General features: G+C 43.2%; 1 protein-coding gene across 4 annotated transcripts in view; it reads left to right on the top strand.

The window, feature by feature from the left end:
• Positions 1–23551, top strand: part of FGD4 (FYVE, RhoGEF and PH domain containing 4) — a 179641-nt gene continuing 156090 nt past the window's right edge. For 3 of the 4 annotated variants that reach the window (XM_073223336.1, XM_073223334.1, XM_073223343.1), the window contains exon 1: positions 1–431. In XM_073223336.1, the coding sequence (XP_073079437.1) occupies positions 152–431 (280 nt within the window). In that variant the 5' untranslated portion in view covers positions 1–151. Of the gene's footprint in view, positions 432–11240; positions 11493–23551 lie in introns of all 4 variants that reach the window. The other variant, XM_073223335.1, reaches the window with a different exon arrangement.

Below are 23551 nucleotides of genomic sequence, written 5' to 3'. Positions count from 1 at the left end.
CAGCGGCGGCGGTGCGGACCGGCCGGACCCTCCGCGCGCTCGGGGCGCTGCCGGCCGTCGGCTGCGGAGGGAAGGAGGCGGCAGCCCCGGGCGAGTGCGGGGACCGACGGGAGGCGGCGCCGGAGAAGGCGCCGCGCGTCCCGGGAGGGCCATGGAGGCGCCGGCCGAAGACACGCCGCAGCGGAGCGGCGCGGGCGCCGAGCAGCCCCGCGATGGCCCTTCCCGGGCCGCGCTGAGCTGGGGCGCGGGGCCCACGCCCCCCGGGGCCGGGAGCGGAGCCCGCAGCGCGGGCGGCGCGGGCGGCTGCAGCTTCAGGAGGGTGGCGATTCGGCGGCGCGCCCAAGCGTCCTACCTGCCGGGCGGGACCCCCAGGCCCTGGAGTCGGCCCCCGTCGCCCCTGGGACGGGCCCGGGCAGCGGCGGACGCCCCGGGTAAGTGCCTCGGGAGCGCGGGCGCGCAGGGGCGCGGGGTCTCCCCGGAGCGCCGAGCCCGGCCGTCGCCCCCTTCCCTGTTCCGTCCCTGCCCCCGAGGGGCCTCGGCTGGAGCCCGCCTGGGGCCGGGCCTGCCCTGGAGGTCATTTAAAAGAGAACTCCGGAAGTAAAGATAGAATTCTTAAAAAAAAAAAAGTTTGGGTAGGAATTAATAAGGTTCATTTTCTAGATCCTGAAGTTTACGTTTCTTCGCTAAATTCCTGTTTTCGGCAACCTGGCGAGACCAGGACCGGGAATGCGGAGGCTGGGTCCGTCCTGGTCGCGCAGCCGAGCTGCGGAGAACCCCGGACCAGCGCTCGGGTTTCCCTTCGGAAGGACGCTTGTTTTCCACGCTATGAAAAGATGCAAATCTCTCCTAAGGCAACATGTTCCTAATATCAAGATTTTGAATTCTTGCTGCTGCTTTTTTTTTATATATGTAAATTCAGACTCAAATGCGGTATTTTGAGTTCTGACTTCTTATCTAAATATTGGAAGAAATCCTCAAGATGATCTATCTGTATGTTTTCTCTTGAAGGCAAGGCATTCCTTCCCCCGAGGCCAGCTTGAAACTACGTAAAATGCATTACAGGTCTTTTTTTCTTGATTTGCAAAACTTTTCTTTAAAACCCCATTACTCCCCCATAACTAGAGATGTCTTCTTGCATGCAGACCAGTTATGAGGCAAAATACTTATATAAGGAGCAGAAATACAAATATTCACTTCCACACGTTTTGTTCTGATTAAAAAGCCAAGCTGTTTTGATGGTTTAAATGTAGTAAGTATTGGAGCTTCTGTATTTTTCTACCTCATCCTTGTCCTGAAGCTGTAGTAGTCTTAGGACAGAAAAACATAATGGATGATGAATTGCAAATTTATAGCCACATTACCAAAGGGCAGAAATAGTGATGTGAGAAAATATGCAGATAAGCAACTGAATTATAGTGCCCTACGTCTCAATTTTCTCGTCAGCCAAGTGAAGGCACTGGTGAAATCCTCCTGAAATCTCTTCCAGATTTAGGTGTAGATTCACTGTGCAATGAATGGAAGTGTTTTCTTCCTTTTTAAGTGAATGTATTGCTTTGTTTTGAAGTTATTTATTAAATGAGGTACCCAATTTCTTAATTAACTCTTTTCAGTTTGAGGGTAATGAGCTCCAAGTTTATGATTCCTCTGAAAATCATCTGCTTAATTTGGGTAAGGTGAGCAAAAGACACAGTGCCTTTCTGGAGGGAGAAGTGAGTGGAGTTGTGGCAATTTGCAAATCATTCTACCAGGCATCTGTGCTTAGGAAAGCAAGAGTCCTTTTTCTTTTCTAGTCTCATTTTTATTTGGAGAAAATCCAGAGCACTTTTTTTTTTTAAGGAGAACCTTGCAGTAACTTTTCTAGGTCTGTTACATTGTCTCAGAAGTGTTTACAAGAACTCAGAGTTCCTGCTGCTATTATTTTTAGGGTTGAAAGTATTGCTGTACAGTACAGTTATTTCTCTTTCCTAGGATATGATCTGTACTGTCTCTTGGAGAACAATCTTGTGCTTTGACAGGTAGTCTTACACTGTTGAGTGACCACCCCTCTTAAATTTGTTGGGACAAAAACGTCTCAGAAAGTACTTCTTTGAGTGTAATCTACCCCCTTATTAAGTCTCACCCAACTGTCATATAAGGAGGATCCTCCCCTTATCGAAAAGTAAGCCAGGTTTAAATTCCCAAGAAGTGCCAATTTACTGTATAGCACTTAGAAAAGTGTATATATATATGAAAAGCACAATATTTAGATTCATTACATACAGAGTGGATGTTACTCATTATCAAAATGTTAAATTTGCCTCATGAAGAAGGAACAAAAACTGAAAGGTCAAGAAATTAGCACAGAATTCAGTTTAGTGGCATCATGTTATATTCTGTGATGGTGAAACCCACTATTTTTAGAGTTCTGTGCTTTTTGGTCCAAAGTAATCAAAATAGTCTACCAGCTGCATCTTCCATGTATGCCTGATTGTGAATTTCCTTATCTACGGAAAGCAAAGAGGTGAGGAAATGAAGACATAGGCTGTGGGGTCGTACAGCACCCAAGTTCTCATCTCTGTCCCATTACGAGTTGCATGAATTGAACCAAGTCTCTAAATCTCTCACTTTCTTCATCTGGACAGTGGAGATAACAATGCTTTACAAGAGACTGTTGGAGGATTAAGTAAAGTGTATAGGTCAGTGTCTGGCACAAAACAAGCGTGACAAATAGTGTCATAACAAGGAGTCCTTATCCATCTTTGCGTCCCGAAGAGGCTGGCACAGGGACTGGTACATAGGAGACCCTCTGTAAGTACAGTTTGAATGAATGCCGTCTGCCTGTGATGTTCATAAGAGCCACTGTTTAGGGGTGCATTTTCTACACTAGGACCTGTTCTCTGAGGTACATGAATACATACATGTATGAATCTGTTTCACAACAGTCCTAATAGGTAGTATTACGCTTATTGTGCAGCTGAAGAAATTAGGCACAGAGTTGTACTAACTTGCTTGGAATCATAAACTGGTATTTGGTCAGCCAGGATTCAAATTCAAGGACGTCTGTTCTTAACGCGCATCGCATAAAGCACAATTCTGTTACAGAGTACACACACATTTGAAGGGCGGTTTTACACACGCAGTAGGATTACATTTGTCTTGTGCTTTTCTGTTACTGTTGTTGTTCCAGCTTTTTAAAAATGCCTTTCCTTCCCCTTTTTTTCTTTTCCATAGTCTGAATATCTGAAGCCCTTGGGGTAGGGGAGAGTACTGAATGTTTTTTCTGCTATCATTCAAGGTAACTTATTTCCTTAACTATTCGGTAGTTTTATGGGAATCGTGAAGGGTCTGCATGGAAGATGATGCCTTTCAGGAGAAAATACTTGTTTCTACTTCTAACCCAAGACCACTTTGGTTAGCCAAGCATTTCCCTGGCTGACAGTGTATATGTGAGGTCAGGCCTGCTCAGGGAGGAATTCCAGGCCTCATCACCGTCGTTAGTATTTCCGTGTAGGCTTGCTGTGGGGTCTGCAGATTTCCCCGTCGGTGCGCTCTGACAGAAGGCAGGTTTTTCTAGGCCGCCCATTACCCCAGGGGCTACGCCTTCGGTGGAGCATTGACTCATGTGTTAGTGTGCCCCTTGGGTTTAGGGTTATCACTCTTTTCTTTTTCTCCCCTCTCATCCTTGGAAACCTCTTTCATTTTCTTACAATCTCAGCAGTACATTAAAAAGTGCAGTTGACCCTTGGACAACATGGGTTCGAACTGCACAGGTCCATATATATGTGGACTTTTTTCAGAAAACATATTGGAAAACTTTTTGGAGATATTCGACAACTTGAAAACACTTTTCTCTAGCTTGCTTTTTTTGCAAGAATACCTTATATGATGTATATATAACACATGAAATGTGTGTTAATCGACCTTCTGTTATCAGTAAGACAGCTGGTCACAGTAGGCTATTAGTAGTTAAGTGTTGGGGGATGTCAGAGTGTACACGGGTTTTCAACTGCCCAGGGGTCGGTGCCCCTCAGCTCCCACGTAGTTAAAGGGTCAACGATGTATATGTTGCAATTTATTCAGCATCTGGGTGCTTGTGGTGCAGGACTTTCCACATACGCTGTGCAAGCTTTCCATAGGTAGAGTACCTTCCTCCAGTTCTCAGCACGTACTCCAAAATCCTGAGCACATTTAGGGGACTAATTCTACCTTCACTGGAGGAGGGATGGAGATTTGGGTAAGAGGAATAAGAACACTTAGCATTTGTTGAATGCTGGCTCTGAACCAGGACGATGTAGGCTTTACTTACAGTCCTTAGGATGACACTGCAGGTAGGTGGTTTATTTCAGAGGAAAGGAAAACTCAAGTTGTGGAAAGTCTTAGCTGTAAAGCTCTGCAGTCAGCCTCAGTGTCAGAGGCAGGATCTGAGCCAAGCCTCTCTGACTTCAGTGCCCGCGTGCTGGTGACACTAGTTCCTAGGATTTCCCGTGGCTCTGGGAGGCCAAGTGCAGCAGTAACAGCGGGCTATGTGTCTTGGGGCCGATCCTGTTGGTAACATTAATGTGTGTTGTATCTAAAAAATTATCTAAACAAGTAATCTATTGCAAGATTTATAATAAACTGGTGATGTACGTCAATATTGTTGTTTCTTGGAAGCTGCTTAAGGATGAACTTTGAAAGTCCTTCAGAGGAACAGGAACCAGGAAGGCTTTTCTTTGTTGTATTTCCTTCCAAGAGCAGTTTAAAGCACAGTCATCTCTTAATGAATAGCCATATAAACTTGTGAATCTCAGGACATTGGGATTTTTATTCCATGTTCACCTGTTTGCTTGGATTCCTTTTGTCTATTGAGGGGAACTCGGGTTCATGGATCCGACTGGTGACACACAAGAGTTCGTGGGCCTTGTTGGGATAGGGACTAGGGGCCGCCCAAGGCCACGGCCTCTGGACTTTGCTTTGGATTCAATCCTGGGATCGGCAGGGTTGTACTGAAATTCTTTTCTGTGTGCATTTGCTGGAAACGTGATTGGAAAAAGCATCAAATGAGATTCACTAGGTTTAGAGAGGAGCTCATCAATCTATGTTTTTAAAAAGTACATCAGATAATTCTGATGATGCGGTTGGTTTCCAAATGCCATCCTATTGGCTGCAGTCGAATTAGTTGGAGTGCCAGTTAAAAATTCCCAGCCACACCCAACAGAGAATGAGTCAGAAGCTCCGGAGGGAGGGTTAGAGAAGCTGCATTTTTAACAGATAGTCCAGATTATTCTGATTTTCAACCGGCTTTATGAACTACTGTGAATTCCCAAACACGGCAAACCCCACCTGGGACCTTATGCACAGGCAACCAAGATTTGCAGGGGCAGAAGAAAATGACACAGACCGTCCCTCAGCTAACATATCCGAGCCCTCTGTACTTCCCGGTGAACTTTTTGACCATTTCTGGTTGATTCCTAATTGCGTTTTTCACATCTCTTTATAGGTCTGTTCTACTTGGCTCTTGTTTCCCAGCCCGCCCTGTCCCTGCTAAAGTGGACTTTAATTTATGCTGGCATGCAGTTTATATCTGCCTGCAGTGTCCATTGTGAGCTCAGCTGACCTCCTCTCACTTGGGGCTTGGTTTCTAGTGCCCTATATTGCTGCCCTCTCCCTCTTCCCTAACCTGGAGGAGGAGTCCCGTTCTCAGCCACATTTCTCCGCTGTTCTCTTCCCCGATTCATGTCTTCACTCTCTTGCCCTCCTCTCCTTTTTTTTCCCTCCAGATGAGGCCTTCCTAGACTTTGAACTCTGAAATTCCCTGGAGCTCGGGCCTCACGGCTTTCTTCCTTAGTCTGCGGCCTGCCCCTCCCCCGGCCTGTCCTTCCCTCGCGGTCTCCTCCGGTTCAGCCCTCTCCCACTCTCTTTGCTTCCAGGCTGGCTTCGGGTCCCAGGGCTGGGTGGGGGCTCCGGGTCAGCAGCGAGTCCCACGGGTCATCCAGGGGCCTGCTTCCAGCTCTTCTCTTGGTCCTGATTGCCTGAGCTCTCCTCATTGGCCTGCTTCCCTGGGTCTCCCCACATTTCTCCCTTCTTCACTCCAGCACACCCCTTTTCCCCATGATTCCTGCCACCTCTGTCCTTTGGTGGTCTCTCCCACCCTCCGGGCTTCTTTAGCTTATGTATCTTACTCTGCATTTTCAAGGGCCTACTTAATCAATGTAAATGTCTTAATTTACCGCTTTGCAACTTTTTCTGCTGCAATCCAGCTCCTTGTCCTGACTTTCCTTAAAGGTATTACTAACCTTCCTTTTGTTAGGCTTCAAAGTTGAAGTCTGCTCTTCTCTGTTACCTGCTTGTGGCCACCCAGCCACCAGTTTGTGCTGATTCCCCTAGATTTCACGATGGAGGCCTTTGTCTTCTGTCAGGCCCACTTCTCCCACCTGGCGGTGTTACTATCCATTCTCTGTAACAACCCTGCCCCTCCGATTAATTTTTTTGCATCTTAAGCTACTCTTCCCATGGTCAGAAGCTTTCTGTGGCTCCGTTTCTGTGCCTGTTATTGTTCATAATGGGTTGCTCAGTATCCAGGAAAGTCCACCTTAATGACTGCCGGTCAAACCTTTACCAGTGACTCCTCGGTATGGGGATGGACCTTTTAAAATTCACAGAAACACTCTTATGTGAGCTATTAAAGCTGGACTAGTCACACATCGATCACATGTTGGGAGTTGTATGTGTTCTTGGTAATAATTTGGCATTGTTTGCACAGCATTGTCTAGAATTAGTTGTCTGTCCTCTGAGTGCAGTTGACAGGCCATCAGCACCAGAAGCATTCTGGGAGCCTGTAGTCAGTTTTGTGTTACTGCCTCACCTGAGCAGAAGGAGTGTGATGGCCCCCAGCTGGGGTGTGCCTCTTGTGACCCCTACTTAGTGTAATTAAGCTGTCAGCTCCACCAGATGCAACAACCACGGAAACTCAGGGAGCTGTCGTTCTGGGGGTACACTGAGCTGCAGAGACAAATGCCTGGCCTGCCCTAGAAGGCCGGCCTGGTCCCTGGGGCCTCTGGCAGGATTTTGTTAGGCCACATTGAGGTAGCCTTAAAAAGTGCAATGACTTCATGATACTGTTATTTGTGTTTCTAAAATATATGCTAGTGAGCACACTTAGGAGGTGAAAAGTCTGTGTGTAGAACCAGATGAGGAGATACCCTAACTGCAGAATACTGAGGGGTCACTGCTTACAGTTTGAAGTGCAGTGCAGTATAATGTATGTATGGGAAGTTACCAAATGACAGCCAAATTAGGTTAAAAATGATTACTAAAAGCCCCTTACAGAAAAGTGAAGGTTTTAAACAAGTCATCTTCATTTCCTTTGCAGAAAGCTGACTTACCTATAACATTTTTTCCTAAAACATGCCACCATAATGCTGTCATATTGATGACTTAACCAGTGTTGGTAAGTGGCGTTGGGAATCTGAAGACGCATGAGACGAATGCCTTGTCCTCGGTGATTTCCGTCCTAGAAGGGGGATATGATATATAAAGAACCCGAGGGTTTGAGGCGGTGTGTGTACGAGAGCAGAGATCAGAGTGGGTGTCGGTCAGAGGAAGGCACCCTTTGGCCCATCCACACATCTCTGGGGAAGACTGTGCCTCTGACTCGGGCCTTCCCGGTCGCCAGGAGCCTGCGTCTGCTGGCTTACGCGTCTGATTGGAGCAGTGTCCTGTGACACACCTGGAAACCCGTACCAGGCTGGGAAAAGAGTTTTACCTGAAAGTCCCAGTCAGAGCCCAAGCCAGTGAATGTCATCGGTATCTCTGTCCTCTCTTCAAATCCCTGTAATCCGTCATTACAGTTTGTCTCCTGTGATCCACCCAAACTAGGGGTCCTTCAGTCCTTCAGCAAGTACTTCAGTGTTTACTGTGGACCGGGCATTGTGTTAGGGACCAGAGATCAGTACTGCTTTTTTTCTAGGAACCTTTGAACTAGATTGTATCAGATCTTTAGCAAGGTGACAGTGATCTGCTAAACTTTTATATGAATAATATTAATTTTGAAGAATCCTTTTAATTTTAGATGTTCTGCAAAAACAGGCAAAGTGACATTTCTACTTTTCTTCCATTAAAATAAAAACCTATATTGGATGGTTATGTCATAGAATGTGTCTCTGCATTATAATACACGTACATATGCATATATGTACGTGTATTATAATGCTGATACATCAATATCCTGATCCTGCTGCTCTGTGTAGGCAAATGGCTTTAATTTTTCACACTCAGAATTATGCAAAGCTTTTTCCCCTCACCCTTTTGACATCTTAGTGTAATAAAAAGTTGGGTGTGAGTGATCACATGCAGAGATGCTGTCCACCGTGGAAGAACTGGGGAACTGACTAGGGTGCTAATTAGAGCCCCTCTATAGTCCTTTTATAGAAAGTGGTAAACTCAGGCCTCTGGTTATGAAAACAGTGAAAAGAGGGGAAGAGAAGGATTCAGTAGGAAGCAAGGAGGAAGCTGCCAATGTTCTGAAGGCAGTGTGGTGCCCAGGGTGAGTGCATTTTCCTTGAGAACTAATGTCCGGCTCCAAGTTCTGGAACTGAATGACCAGCGTGTCTGTTTTTATTGACCTGAGAGAGATGCGTTCACCACATGGTGAGCACTGGAGAGGTAGAAAAAAATGGAATAGAAAATCAAAAGATAGTCACACAATCCCCATTCTCAGTGGGCAGCTGCGGTCACATATTGTCAGAAATGCTCTCTGATGAGCTGGCCAGGTGGGTGGGTGCCTCTCTTCCTCGTGGCCCATTTCTGTAAACTTAAGGAGAATTATTTTGGCGGTTGCATGTAGTCCTGAAGCACTAAAAGCCCTTTTCTTCATAATACTCATTCCTGCAGATCTTTCATTTGTCCATTTCTGGCATAGATTCCTGGGTCTCGCTGCAGTATATACTTTTTGATCTGGAAGAGGCTTTTCTGTTCTTGTTTTGCGTCTCAAAGTCAGTTCCTCACAGTTAATTCCTGCAAATGTTACAGTGGCTCATTCAGAAAACAGGCTTTATCAAGGACTGTTGGAAAAGTTTAATAGTTTCTATCTACTTGTTTTCCTTTATCGAGAAATACCTGCCTCTGACTCCCAAATAGCTTAAGAAAATAATTTCCCTTTATTTTTCTCCTAGTGTTTTCTCTTTGCTCATATGTTGAGTAACACAGCATTGTAGACCTCAAAGGCTTGACTACCAAGAAATTTCTTTCACTCGAAACCTTGCTTTCAGTGTTTAAGAAGTATTGAGTTCATCTGCTTCATGTCCTTGTTTATACGCATCTTCTCCCCAAGGCCTGTCCACCTGATTTGAAATCGGAGGTCCTGCTCCCATGTCCTGGCCTTGCTTTATTTTTCTTTACAACACTCAGCACCACCGAATTGTGCTTCTTATCTTCTATCGCCCCTCCTTTCTGTACAGCCTGACCTCCTTGAGAGCAGGGACTTCCTTTGTCGCATTCTCTTTTCCAGAGTCAGGGGACCAAGTCAGGATTCCCAGAGCGGAGACAGGTGCTCAGGCCCCGGAGCCCGTTCTCAGCAGCTGGGCTGTGAGACAGGGAAGGGGAGGGGGCAGGGGTGCGTGTTTGGGGTGGATGGTGAAGGCGAGGGCTTGGACAGACGTTAGAAGCAGGGTGCCAGGCGAGGCCCTTTGCACGAGCGCGCCAGCGGTCACGGCAGCTGAGATGCTGTGGGCTGCTGTTCAAGCTGGAGCAGGTGGGTGCAGAACGTGGGGTCAGCCTGACTTAAGAATGAGGGAGAGACAGGAGTTGGCATGAGACTCCTCATAAAGAGCTGTGTGTACAGAGACACTTTCTTCATCACCTCTGAATAATGTGTTGAATCCCGTTAACATGAAGATGAACTTTATATGTCAGCATCTTGAGAGCAGTGACGATACGTGTACCTGGCTTGTTCCTGCTCTTTCTCCAACACCTGCAGGAGTTCCTGGCCTATATTAGGTATTTGTGAATTTCTAATTGAGTGAGTGAGGGAGTAAATCCTATGTTGAGAGCTACATTTTCCAAAGTGCACGTTATGCCAGCCCAACATACATAACAAATCTAGTTTATATATAAGCTTTATTACCATGTTAACCTCCTCAAATTTTTTTTTTAAACAGAGTTTCTTTATTTTTGCAAGATAGGATTCCTTTAAATAAGTTTTTTTGGTACTTTTGAGAGGTGATTCAATCTAAAAATGTATTAACTATACCTTTCAAAAATGTTTTATGTAACAAAGTGTCCTCTAATTATAGCCACTGGCATGTGTCACACAAGGGCACGTCTTTGCAAAGCTCTGTCACGGCTCGGGGGTGGCAGAGCACAGGATGGGGTGCCTGGTGACATACCGGACCTGAAGCAGGCCTCTTTCTCCCTCCTGTGGTTTCCATTGCCCTGCCTTTTTGGTCTTTGTGAGATCAAAAGAAACAGTGTAAAGGGTCTTAAAAATCTGCACAAATGAATGTGGCTGGTAAACGAAGGATTTTTCTTGAATTGGTGACACCGATGCTGCTGTGTAAGTCGGGCATCCGTAAGGTATTCGGTGCCGGATTTCTCGAGCTGGCACGGGGACACGCTGGGCTGGATAGGTCTGGGCGGGGGGCTGCCCTGTGTAGGATGTTCAGCGGCACCCTGGCCACCTCACTAGATGCCCGGAGCTCCAGACGGTGCCGCATGTCCCTGGAAAACCAGGACTGCCCCAGGTTGATTTGGGCAATGCAAACGGTTTAGTGTAAATATATTTAAATCAGGTTTAAACTACAACCAAAGACATCCCTAAAGTGGATTTAGCTATGCAAACCATCCTATCTCTGCTTGCTCAATTTGGTGACCTTCTGTTCTCACTGTTTGGTTGTTGCCTGTATTTGAATTTGTTCCCTACTTGTGTCACATGGTCCATATGGTGACTTTAAAGTACTGAAAAAGATTCCTGTGACCCACACAAGGAAGTGCCCATCACTGTGTTAGCTGCACAGTACAGAGGCTTCTAGACTTTTCTGTGGGCCTTACAATTCTTGAAGAGGAGAGTCCTTCAACTTGCCCATTTGTATGTACTTGGTGTCCCCAATTGGGTGGTGCTCTCGGAACCAGTCTCTGTGCTTATTTTGAGCTGTGTGGACACAGTGGGCAGAGGGCCAGAAACCCACCAGGGTGATGGAGGTTGCCAGCCTCTGCTCCCCGCTGGCCAGAGAGGGTGCTGAAGGCCTTGCCTTCTCATTTTCTCCTCTTCTTCCTCTTTCCATCAGGAGTTCTGCCATTTCCATACTGGATTTGCAGGGACCTGCAGTGGAAAAGGGACAGGCTGTGGGGAATGCTTTGAGGGAGAGTCTCACGTCAGCCGCAGAGCACGTGCAGAGTGTTACAAGTCCACAGGAGATCAGACGCGATTTTAGGAGATGTTGCCGTGGACTTGGGCGTCTATTTCCGAGTGTCCGGCATGCAGCAGAGAGCCTTATACACACAGCTTCATATGATCCTCCCAGCATTCTCCGAGGCAGGTACTGTTACGCCTACTTTACAGATGTGGAAACCGAGGCCTCAGGAGCGGGCTGGCTTCCCCAGTGTCTCCAGCTGTAAGTGGTTGAACCAGGACGCATACAGGCTACATGGGTTGTGATCAGGTCTGAAGCCCACAGTCTTAGCCACATTTATCCAGTTTATATGCTGCTAGAAAGTACATTTCTCGTGTGTGGGATTCAGAGATACAAAATAGTAGAAACTTACCTTTTATCCTAATTAAACAACAGGGACCTACAGTATGCTTTGGACCCACAGGAAGAGGAAAAAGAAGGTGTTGCCCGGCCTGTGTGAGAGTCCGTGTCTCCCAGCCAGCATACTCCTCAGCCCTGCCGGCCGGGCCTGTGCCCATGGCTTCCTGGTTTTGGTCGGTAGTTTGTTAGTCTAGGTGGATGTTTACACGGGTTTTTTTTTTTATGTTTTTACTTTAGGTATTTTTAAGGGTTGGGAGGCAGTTACATGCACTGTAACTCTTGCTTTATGGCGAGATAAAGGTATAAATCACCTGGCCATCTCTCACTCCATCATTCCTGCCAACTGCCATTTGCATAAAAAAAAAATCTCTGCATTGGTTCTTTGCACAGAGAATGAGTTCAGGTGGTCCCAGTTCACCAGCAGCAGATGAGCAGTCCTGGGGCTTCAGGGTATGTTTTATGATGGCCTCTGTCACTCCTGGTTCCTTGACCCATTTGGCCCTGGAATGTCACAGCGGTCAGCTCATTGTTGTCTGCAGCTATCACTCACCCTAAAGGTTTATTTTCAGAGTTTCACCCTTGTTTGTAAATTGTCACATTCCACAACGTTTTTGCTTTTTAAGTGACTCAAAAAAGGGTTTGTGAGAAACAGAATGTCAAGTTCAAGGAAGCCTTTCATACTCTAGGAGGGCATTGTTCTGGTCTTTATCAAAAAGCGAGGCTGAAAATGAACAATACAGCCTTGAGTTCAGTTTTTTGCATTTTATTTTGCATTTGAAGAAGGAACAGTATTTGAGAGGGCCGAAGACCAAACTAAAGTAATAAATGGTGGATTTTAAGAAAATCCTGGCTGGTTTTACTTTAAGAACAACTTTGCTGAGATATACTTAAGATACCGTACACTTTACCCTCTGAAAGTGGACAGGCTGAACTTCTGAGCTGGAAAAACCTTGGACTGTTTCAATATGGGTCACAGAACTCTGAATTAGGAAATGATTTTTGACAGGAATTTTCAAAAGTACTTCATTGTGGTAAGGTAAGAACAGGGTGAAGCTCACAGAGTGGGTGGCATTTCTTCAGAGCTCAGCAGAAAGGTTTGGCAGTCCTAAAGAAGACACTCCCCCATTTGTAACCATTTAAATGCTCTCTACCAAATTGTGTAACATATATTTGAAATGGTGATTGATAATGTGAATAGACAGGGTTAACTTACTGGAACATCTTGCACAGAAGCCCAGCCAGTTGAGATAGAAGAGCAGGGGCCACTGGGGAGGAGGGTCCCATGTGAATAGGAGCCTCCTCTAACATACACCCATTGACGTTGGGTGTGTTCATGAATTGGCTGTGAAAGAATGTGAGACGAATGAAGTGTGAACATGGTTCAAAGGTCCTTAAAGGGGTAGGAAAGCGTGCAGTTCTCATAATGAGATTTAGTAGAAAGAGAAGTTGGTCCCCAGGGAAGTCTTCAGTGAAATCTCAGTCTATCTGGTCCTTACAAGAAAAAAAAAAAAAATCCTTTAAAAGAATATACATGATTTATAATACGACTTCTCAAAAGTAAGTTTTTACATACTTAATGTTTGTAAAGGTGTGCATTGGGGTTTTGTTTTGTTTTGCTATTTCTGTGGTATAAACTAAGAATTCAGGACATGAGACTTTGACTTATTGCATAATTCTTACCCTTTGACCACTGCTCAGGCATGATTAGGATGCAAAGTGGAGTTGCCTCCAGAACAATGACTTTTTATATGGGTCAGGACTGAAGGAAACAGCTCATGACAGGGTTACTGCATAAAAGCTGTTGTTTCAGTGGGTGCTGCAAATGGCATCAGAAGACATATTTGTTGCATTTCCTCAATAGGTCTTTATGTGTTGGCTCTTTGGGGACTGACCTTACACATCTCAAGCGAACAATCATTTTGAGAATGAGGCATAATTGGAGACTGGCAGTTAGGCTATACTATGCGTTACAAATAAGATACATAGTATTTCCAAAAAGCCACGGTTTCTTTGTTAAACACAGATTAAAAAAAAAAAAAGCTTCTGTAAGGCTCTCCTGCCTGTGAAACTTACAGTTTTTTTCGAGGAGCCCAAAGGCTAGAATTTTATGCAAAACTTGTCAGTGGTTGCAACTAATTAAAAAATGTTAACTTTGTTTGTGAACTAAAGGAATCATGTCTGTAGGCTGTGTCCATGTGACCACGTGCCCGTGATTCTGCCCTCCCTGGAGAGACAGACTGCCGGACCCTATTACACAAGCTAGACAGAGATCATGCCTGGAGGGCATGGCCGTGCCAACATCCTGGGGCAGGGCAGGGAGGACTAGTGCAGAGAGAAAGTGGTGCTTAATCTGGGCCCTGATGTAGGCTTCACAGGTGAGTTATGAGGGCTGTGCATTCTGCCCTGAGGGGAAGGGTACAGGTGATGGCTGTGAGTGGCAGTTTGGCCTTGGGCTGTGGGGATATTCCAAGTAAGGAAAGGGTAAAGGCGCAGCCCTTCCCATCAGCTCATGGCCCCCGCAGACCTCCCGAGGTCGGGCCTCATAGGATACCAGAGAATCTAAAAACTCGAAAATGAGAAAAATCAGCCTTAAGTCCCCTTGCCCACCCTGATTGTTGATCTGCAAGCACTTGTGGAGGAGTGGGGCAGGCACTGTCCCCTAAGGAGCCACCGTGTTCATCTGGGAGCCACTGGCTGGAGTAAAACCCTTACATGTCTTTTAAGTAAAGAGAGTATGGGCTCAGTGTTAGAAGAATTTAAGTCTGTGGTCCTTTAAGTAGTGTTTTTCCTTATGTGGACTTTAGTGTTTTAGAATCAGCTTTGTTTCCCCATGAGCAGCTTCCTGGGGTGTGGCTGGGTGACTCAAAGCCTCTGAAATTACTCTTTCACGGGCTCACAGTTAAAGTTTATTGACTTTCCCTTTAAGCATTAGTTTTGTGACTTAAGGTGACACCACTGTAATTTTTACACTTTTGTGTTTCATTAAATGAGACTGCCCATTTGAAATATGGGAGATAATCTGACACAACAGGAAGAGTACAGCTGAAAGGCTTGGTGTCCCAGTCCCCGTCACCCGTTGTTGCTCAGTGAAAGAGTGAAGCACTTACTCTGAGGGACTCCCTCTGTTTGTCACCTGTTAAACAGAGCGCTGCAACCTGGTTAAACACTTGATGGGGCAAAGCTTGGAACCACAGCCGAAATGCTGTCCCTCCCCCCAGGACGCTGTCTGATTTGTTCACCTTGGAAGCCTAGCACGGTGCCTCACACATAGCAGGTGCCCAAGTACTTCTGGGCCAAAATCAGTGTAGAAAAGAAGCCTGTTTTTTTCACGGTATTAGGAGAGGCAGAGGTGTATATTCTTAGGGTTTGTCTTTACAAGTGTATGTGGAGCAAGACACACAAGCACTTGTTGAGAAGGAAACGACAAGGTACAAGGCAAAGAGCTGTTCCTCAGAGAAGGTAAATGCCGGCCTGGTGTGTCCCCAGATCTTAGGTGCTGCAAGCAGTAGCCTGGATCCTTGCGTGTCCTCACTTGCTTTAGTTGAGTCATTTACTCAGAGCTCATTTATGGTGCCAAGCCCAGGTTTTGTTTTTTCATTTTGGTATCATTAATATACAATCACATGAGCAACATTGTGGTTGCTAGAATCCCGCCATCATCAAGTCCCCACCACTTACTCCATTACAGTCACTGTCCATCAGCATAGTAAGATGCTATAGAGTCACTACTTGCCTATGCTGTACTACCCTCCCTGTACCCCACCCCCCATGTTATGTGTGCTAATTGTAATGCCCCTTACTCCCCTTATCCCTCCCTTCCCACCCACCTTCCCCAGTTCCTTTCCCTTTGGTAACTGTTAGTTCATTCTTGGGTTCTGTGAGTCTGCTGCTGTTTTGTTCCTATACTCCACAGATGACTGAAATCATTGGATACTTGTCTTTCTCTGCCTGGCTTATTTCACTGAGCATAATACCCTCTAGCTCCATCCATGTTGCAAATGGTAGGATTTGTTTTCTTCTTATGGCTGAATAATATTCCTTGTGTATATGTACCGCATCTTCCTTATCCATTCATCTACTGATGGACACTTAGGTTGCTTCCATTTCTTGGCTATTGTAAATAGTGCTGCAATAAACATAGGGATGAATATGTCTTTTTGAAACTGGGATCCTGCATTCTTAGGGTAAATTCCTAGGAGTGGAATTCCTGGGTCAAATGATATTTCTATTTTGAGTTTTTTGAGGAACCTCCATACTGCTTTCCAGAATAGTTGAATTATTATACATTCCCACCAGCAGTGTCAGAGGGTTCCCCTTTCTCCACATCCTCACCAGCATTTGTTGTTCTTAGTCTTTTTGATGATGGCAATCCTTACTGGTGTGAGGTGATATCTCATTGTGGTTTTAATTTGCATTTCCCTGATGGTTAGTGATGTGGAGCATCTTTCCATGAGCCTACTGGCCATCTGAATTTCTTCTTTGGAGAAGTGTCTGTTCATATCTTCAGCCCATTTTTAATCGGGTTATTTGCTTTTTGGGTGTTCAGGCGTGTGAGTTTTTTACATATTTTGGATGTTAACCCCTTGTCAGGTATTTCATTTACAAATACATTCTCCCATACGTAGGCTGCCTTTTTGTTCTGCTGATGGTGTCCTTTGCTGTACAGAAGCTTTTTAGCATGATGTAGTCCCATTTGTTCATTTCTGATTTTGTTTCCCTTGTCCGAGAAGATGCGTTCAGGAAAAAGTTGCTCATGTTTATATCTAAGAGATTTTTGCCTATATTTTCTTCTAAGAGTTTTATGGTTTCATGACTTACATTCAGGTCTTTGATCCATTTTGAGTTTACTTTTGTTTATGGAATTAGACAACAATCCAGTTTCATTCTCTTACATGTAGCTGTCCAGTTTTGCCAGCACCAGCTGTTGAAGAGGCTGTCATTTCCCCATTGTATGTCCATGGCCCCTTTATCGTATATTAATTGACCATATATGCTTGGGTTAATATCTGGACTCTCTATTTTGTTCCACTGGTCTGTTGGTCTGTTCTTGTGCCAGTACCAAATTGTCTTGATTATTGTGGCTTTGTAGTAGAGTTTGAAGTCAGGGAGCATAACCCCCCTGCTTTATTCTTCCTCCTTGGAATTGCTTTGGCTATTCAGGGTCTTCCGTGGTTCCATATGAATTTTAGAACTATTTGCTCTAGTTCATTGAAGAATGCTGTTGATATTTTGATAGGATTGCATCGAATCTGTAGATTGCTTTAGACAGGATGGCCATTTTGACAGTATTCTTCCTATCCATGAGCACAGGATGTGTTTCCATTTATTGGTATCTTCTTTAATTTCTCTCATGAGTGTCTTGTAGTTTTCATTGTATAGGTCTTTCACTTCCTTGGTTAGATTTATTCCTAGGTATTTTATTCTTTTTGATGTAATTGTGAATGGAATTGTTTTCCTGATTTCTCTTTCTGCTAGTTCATCGTTAGCATATGGGAATGCAACAGATTTCTGTGTATTAAATTTGTATCCTGCAACTTTGCTGAATTCAGATATTAGATCTAATAGTTTTGGAGTGGATTCTTTAGGGTTTTTTATGACCAAGCTCAGGTTTAAGCTTGATGGTGGCAAAATGAATTCAGATCCATGCCTTCAAGTAGACCAGCATCTTAATAGAAAAGTTACTGCAAGCAGATCACGGTGCTATGCGACATCAGATATACTGTCGTCAATGTGTGTAGAAGGTATCGTTTAAATACAAATAAGGGAGCCATCATCTGTGAGCAGATGGAGCAGAGTCATGCAGCTCCTAGAAAAAGGGGTGCTTGATCTTGGTCTTGAAATATGAATGTGTGTCAAGGAAGGGGAAGAGAACGAAGGGAAGGGTGGGGCACTGGGGATGTGGAAGAGACCTGATCACTTCCTGTAGGTTGAATTATAGGAGGGAAATGCATGGGGGAATGCAAGGGAAAGCTCGGGAAAACTGGAAACCAAAAGACATCTGAGACAGACTATTTCTAAAGTAGAATTATACACGAATACATTTTGTGTTAAATAAACCCTTTCTTCCAATAAATACACTAAGCATTTTTTATAGAATTAAACCATCATAATACTCTTGGAGGGGTAGGCGTTAGTTTCCATTTGTAGACTGAGACACTGAGGTAAGGGAATCTGTCAGGAGTTCACTTAGGGTAGTTATACTGGCCCTTGAGCTCTGTATCCTTTTTTTTTTAAATTTAAAAAACAATACTAAATGTACAAAAAAATCTGTAAATATAGTACATAGAAGTTTTTTGTCCCCCTGATTGGTCTGATGTAAGTTGCCTACCTGATGTCCCATCATCCTTGAATATAGAGCACCTTTTTTTTTTAATAAGCAGGGACACATTGACCTACATACTCATAACACAGCCATCAAAGTCCAGAAGTTAACGCTGATCACGTGGAGTCTTCAGGCCCCATTCACAGTTTGCTAATTGCCCCAATACCGTCCTTTGTGGCAAGAGGATCCAGCTCTGAATTGCCCATTGCTTTTGGTGGTTGTGTTAAGTCTCCTACATTTTGGAACAGATCCTTAGTCTTTCCTTGTCTTTCGTGACCTTGACACTTCCAGAGATTAAAGGTTATTTTCTAGAATGTCCTTGGGTTTGGGTTCTCAGGTTTCCTATGATTAGATTAGGTCAGGCAATCTGATGCTCTGTTCTTCCAGTCGCCTCTTATCAGTCATGAGATGACTCATGACTCCTCTTTGTCCCGTGGCTCATGCTGTTTCACTTAACTAAGGTGGTGTCTGCAGCTTCCCTACTGTAAAATTTCTTTCTTTGCAATTACAGAGTATTTTGCTTCAAGACAGCGTAAGTATCTAATTGCTCAACAGACTTTAAATGTATCCATTGATAGCAACGAGTACTCATCATTTCTTAATAAATTATCATCTCTTCCATTCCTTTCAACTGGGCTTCTGTTCCCTTTTGATAAGTTCCCGTGATTCTCTGAGCACTCCTTGCTGGCACAACACATTCCAGGGTTGGCCCGTTCTTCCTGCCCCAGTGCTGCCATCAGCCATTTCTCCAAGGAGGCCTGCTTTTCTTTTTAGTGGAGAATGACAGTTAGAAACCAATTCTGAGTGCTGGAAATTATCATGACTGTTAAGGTGTTACTGTTCCCAGGTGTTCTCAGATGTACATACACACATTTGTGTGTTTTCTGTCTAAAAATCATGACTCATCCATACAGGCATATCCAGTCCTGATATGACAACATGTGATTCACTCCAGGTTTCTCCCTTGCCATGTTTACAACTTCTTTCCTGAAAGTGAGCAGCCTGGCTCCTATCATCCTTACTATATTTACTATGTGGCTGACACTGCTCTGTGTAACCAGTCACCCACTGCTGCCCGTGTCCTCATACCACTTGGGCAAGTCTGAAAGGACCAGGTTTAGTTCTCTTGTGCTTTGGGGTAAAGCTTTGTGAAGAGGTCGCTGAGATCTTGCCGGGACTCCCCTACTCTTAAATTCGATTTCTTCTGTCAGAGGTTTTTCATCTAATGAGGTTTCTTTTTTCTGTTTGGTTCTTATCTACAGTAGCAAAGAATATATTTACCTGTGGATCTTGTGATTCTTGTATCAATGCTTATCTACATCATTACTGGACAGCTTGTGCTATGTTACATCAATGTGTTATATATGATGGTGTATTTTTAAGGATAAATAGTAAAGCCATATGTTTGTCTAGAAATATAAGATGCAAAGATGTTAGAACCAGTTTAAAAATCCCACATTACCTGTCTGTAATGCTCACTGTCATGGATTATAGTATAAACTAGAATATTGCACACATTTCTGGTTCTCTTATTTTAAAACTGTAGCAAAGACACTACGATTGGTGCATTAATTTCTTTTGCTGTGTGTGTTATTCCTTAGAAAGATGTCTTGTTTTCTCTTGCAAGTATGAATGAGAAGGAATTTAGTGATTAGCATCATGCTGGTGTTCTGAAGATAAGAGTAGCAGGGTTTCTTACTTTCCTCAACTTTACATTTCTTTTCCAGGTTTTCTTACATTCTTTCGGAGAGACTTCTTCACAGACAAGTTAATTTGTTGAAAAACAGAGCTTCCTGGATGGTCCTTTCTTGTGTGCGCTTATGTATTTCATAGGAAGCTTATGTAAATACGAGCACTCTGTGAACAGTTTTTGACTGATCCCTGATTAAAAAGCATGTTGACTCTAATCTCTTCTAAATATTTTCTTCTTCACATTTTCTATTCTTAAGTTTGTCCTTCTGAAATAACTCTTCTGCAAGCCATCCTAATTCACAATTTTCAGTGATTTTGGGGTACAATCTTACAGGAAAAGGGTTTGTATCTTTGCCTGTGGTACAGGGTAGTTCTTGTAGAATTCTGAGTGTCAGCACCTCTCTTAATGAATCTGGAGATGGCGGTTGCGCCCATGTGTAGGAACATAATGGCTCATCCAAAAGTAAGTTAATGCATTCATTTATCTAAGAGTGGAAACTTGCTGAAATGGGTGGAAAACTACTGAAGAAGTTACTACAGAGTAATACAACTGGCTGGATTGGTTACTACTCTTTGGGGGTTGGGAAGCTGAAGCAAAACTAAAGAGCTTTAATGATCACATGGTGGGTGAATAATTTCATTTGAGCATTCTCCTTGCTTTGAATTCTAGCCCATTGTTGCCCAATGGAACTGTCTGACTCTTAATAGCCAGAATGTATCAACACCTTATGGTAAATAATGTAGTACATAAACAAGTTCATTTAACGTTTTATTATGGAAAATTTCAAACTTAGGCGAAGTGGAGAGGAGTATGAGCTCCAGCTTCATCACCCAGCTTCAACAATTACCAGCTTGTGACAAGGTAATTCTAAATTACAAAGATTTGAAAAAAAAAACCTTTTGAATAATTTTAGTGAGATGGGACTTAAAACTTTTAGCCTGCTATATTCACATAACTAAATTAACTTACATTTAAAACATTCATTCATATGTAAACCATGCCTATCTATAACATGGCAAATGAAAAATTTCCCTTGGATTCCAATTCATCATTGCCTTAGGTACAATTAGTTCCCTATTTCCCTTTGTTCTGTGAAATCATTAGGGTTGTTTTCTGGAAAAAGCTTTCCCCTAGGCTTAACCAACAGTAAGTAAAACAAACAAACAAACAAATCTTACTGCACTGATTAGTACTTACCTGAATTAATCAAAAGAGGGCAGGGAGATGTTTTGCATAGCAACGTTTCTTCCCCTCCTGATTTTGTGACGCTCTTCCCTACAATTTCCCTGTCAGTTCAGCACTCCAAGGAGAGCGTGTTTTCCTTCTCTTTTTATTGTGGCAAATTACTGTATAAATTTTATTGTCTTAACCATTTTTAAGCATACAGTTCAGTGATACTAAATACAATCACATTGATCTGCAGCCATCACACTATTCACCCTCAGTCTTTGCATCCTTTGCAACTGACCCTCTGTGCCCACTAGACACTAACTCCTCCTCCCCTCGCACGAGCCTCGGCACCCACCGCTGTACTTTGTCTCTGGGATTTTGACTACTTTAAGAACCTTACATAAGTAGAATCATACGTTTGTATTTTTGTGACTGGCTTATTTCCCTTTGTATAATGCCCTCAGGGTTCATCCACACTCTAGCATATTGCAGAATTTTCTTCCTTTTTAAGGCTGAATAATATTTCATTGATGTATATGCCACACTGTGTTTATCCGTTCATCCATCAGTGGACACTTGGGCTGCTTCCACGTTTTAGCTATTGTGAGTAATACCTCTGTGAACATGGGTGTATAAACATCTCTTCAAGATCCTGCTTTCAGTTCTTTAGGGTATATATACCCAGAAGTGGAATTGCTGGGTCCTGTTTTTATTTTTTAAGGAACTGCCATACTCTTTTTCCGCAGTGGCTGTGGCATTTCATATTCCCCCAAAAATGTGCAAGGATTCCATTTCTCCTGATTCTTGCTAACACTTTGGTTTTTTCTGATAGTAGTCATCCTAATGGGTGAAATGGTATCCCTTTACAGTTTTGATTTGCATTTCCTTAATGATTAGTGATGTTGAAAACATCTTTTCATGTGCTTCCTGGATGTTTGTATATTTTATTCGGAGAAATGTCTGTTCAAGTTCTTTGCTTATCTTTTAATTAGATTGTATTTTTTTTGTTGTCGAGTCTTAGTTCTCTATATATTCTCGAAATTAATCCCTCATCAGATTTATGACTATTTCTTCCCATTATGTGGGTTGCCTTTTTGCTCTTTTGATGGTGTCTTTTATTGCACAATTTAAAAAACATTTTCAGGAAGTCTAGTTTGTCTGTTACCTTATCCAAGAAGTCATTGCTAAATCCAGTGTCATGAATCTTTTGTTTTGTGTTTTCTTCTAAGATTTTTAGTGTTTTAGGTCTTTCGTTTAGGTTCATGGTCCACTGGAATTAATGTTTTGTATATGATTTTAGGTAAAGGTCCAGTTTCATTCTTTTGCTTGTGGATATCCAGTTTTCCTAGCACCATTTGTTGAAAAAGTTGTCCTTTTCCCATTGAATGGCCTTGGCGTCCTGTCAAACATCATCTGACCATCTATGTGAGGGTTTGTTTCTGAGCTCTGTTTTGTCCCGTTGGTCTGTATGTCTGCCTGTGTGCCAGTACCACACTGCTGTGATTGCTGGAACTTGTAGTAGATTTTGAAATCATGAAGTGTGTGTCCTCCAGTCTTGTTCTCTTTCAAGATTGTTTTGGCTATTAGGAGTCCCTTGAGATTCCATATGACTTTTAGGATGGATTTTTCTATTTCTGCAAAAATGTCATTGGGATTTTAATAGGGATTGCACTGAATCTGTAGATCACTTTGGATAACACTAACATTTTAACAATATTAAGTCTTCCAATCCAAGAACGTGGGGTGTGTTTCCATTTATTTGTCTTTTTAAGTTTCTTTCAGTAATGGTTGGTGCTTTTCATTGTACAGGTCTTTCACCTTCTTGGTTATGTTAATTCCTAGATATTTTATTCTTTTGATGCTGTTGTAAATGGAATTGTTTTCATAAGCTCCTTTTCAGTTTATTCATTGTGTGTAGACATACAACTGAGTATTGTATGTTGATTTTGTATACTACTTTTCTGAATTCCTTTATCAGTGCTAATAGTAGGTTTTTTGTGTGTGGAATCTTTCAGGTTTTTTACAAACAAGATCTTATCACCTGCAGAGATAATTTTGCTTCTTCCTTTCCAGCTTGATGCCTTTTCTTTGTTAATTCAAGTGGGAAATTTTAGTACTATGTTGACTAGAGGGGTGAAAGAGCATCCTTGTTTCTGATCTTAGAGAAAAAGCTTTCAGTCTTTCACTGCTGAATGTGATGTTTGATGTGGGTTTCTCATATGGCTTTTATTATGTATGTAAAGGTTGTTTCCTTCTCTTTCTGGTTTATTCAGTATTTCTATCACGAAAGGTTGTCGAATTTTGTCAAGTGCCTTTTCTTCATCAATTAGGCCTATCATATCCGTTTCTCTCTTTATTCTGTTGATGTGTATTACTTGATTTTTGTATGTTGAGCTGTGGTTGCATTCCATGGATAAATCTGATGTGGTCATGGTGTGTAATCATTTGAATACATTGCTGCTTTCTGTTTGGTAGTATTTTGTTGAGGATCTTTTGCAACAGTTCATAACGGATGTTGGTCTGCAGTTTTCTCGTAGTGTCTTTGTCTGGCTTTGGTATCAGGGTAATGGTGGCCTCACAGAATGAGTTAGGAATTATTCCCTCATCTTCAGTTTTTTGGAGAAGTTTTAGAAGGATTGGTATTAGTTCTTAAATATCTGG

This window comes from Manis javanica, chromosome 15 (genome assembly GCF_040802235.1).
Source record: "Manis javanica isolate MJ-LG chromosome 15, MJ_LKY, whole genome shotgun sequence".
Classification (NCBI taxonomy): domain Eukaryota; kingdom Metazoa; phylum Chordata; class Mammalia; order Pholidota; family Manidae; genus Manis; species Manis javanica.
This window is presented reverse-complemented; position numbering and strand designations above follow the sequence as displayed.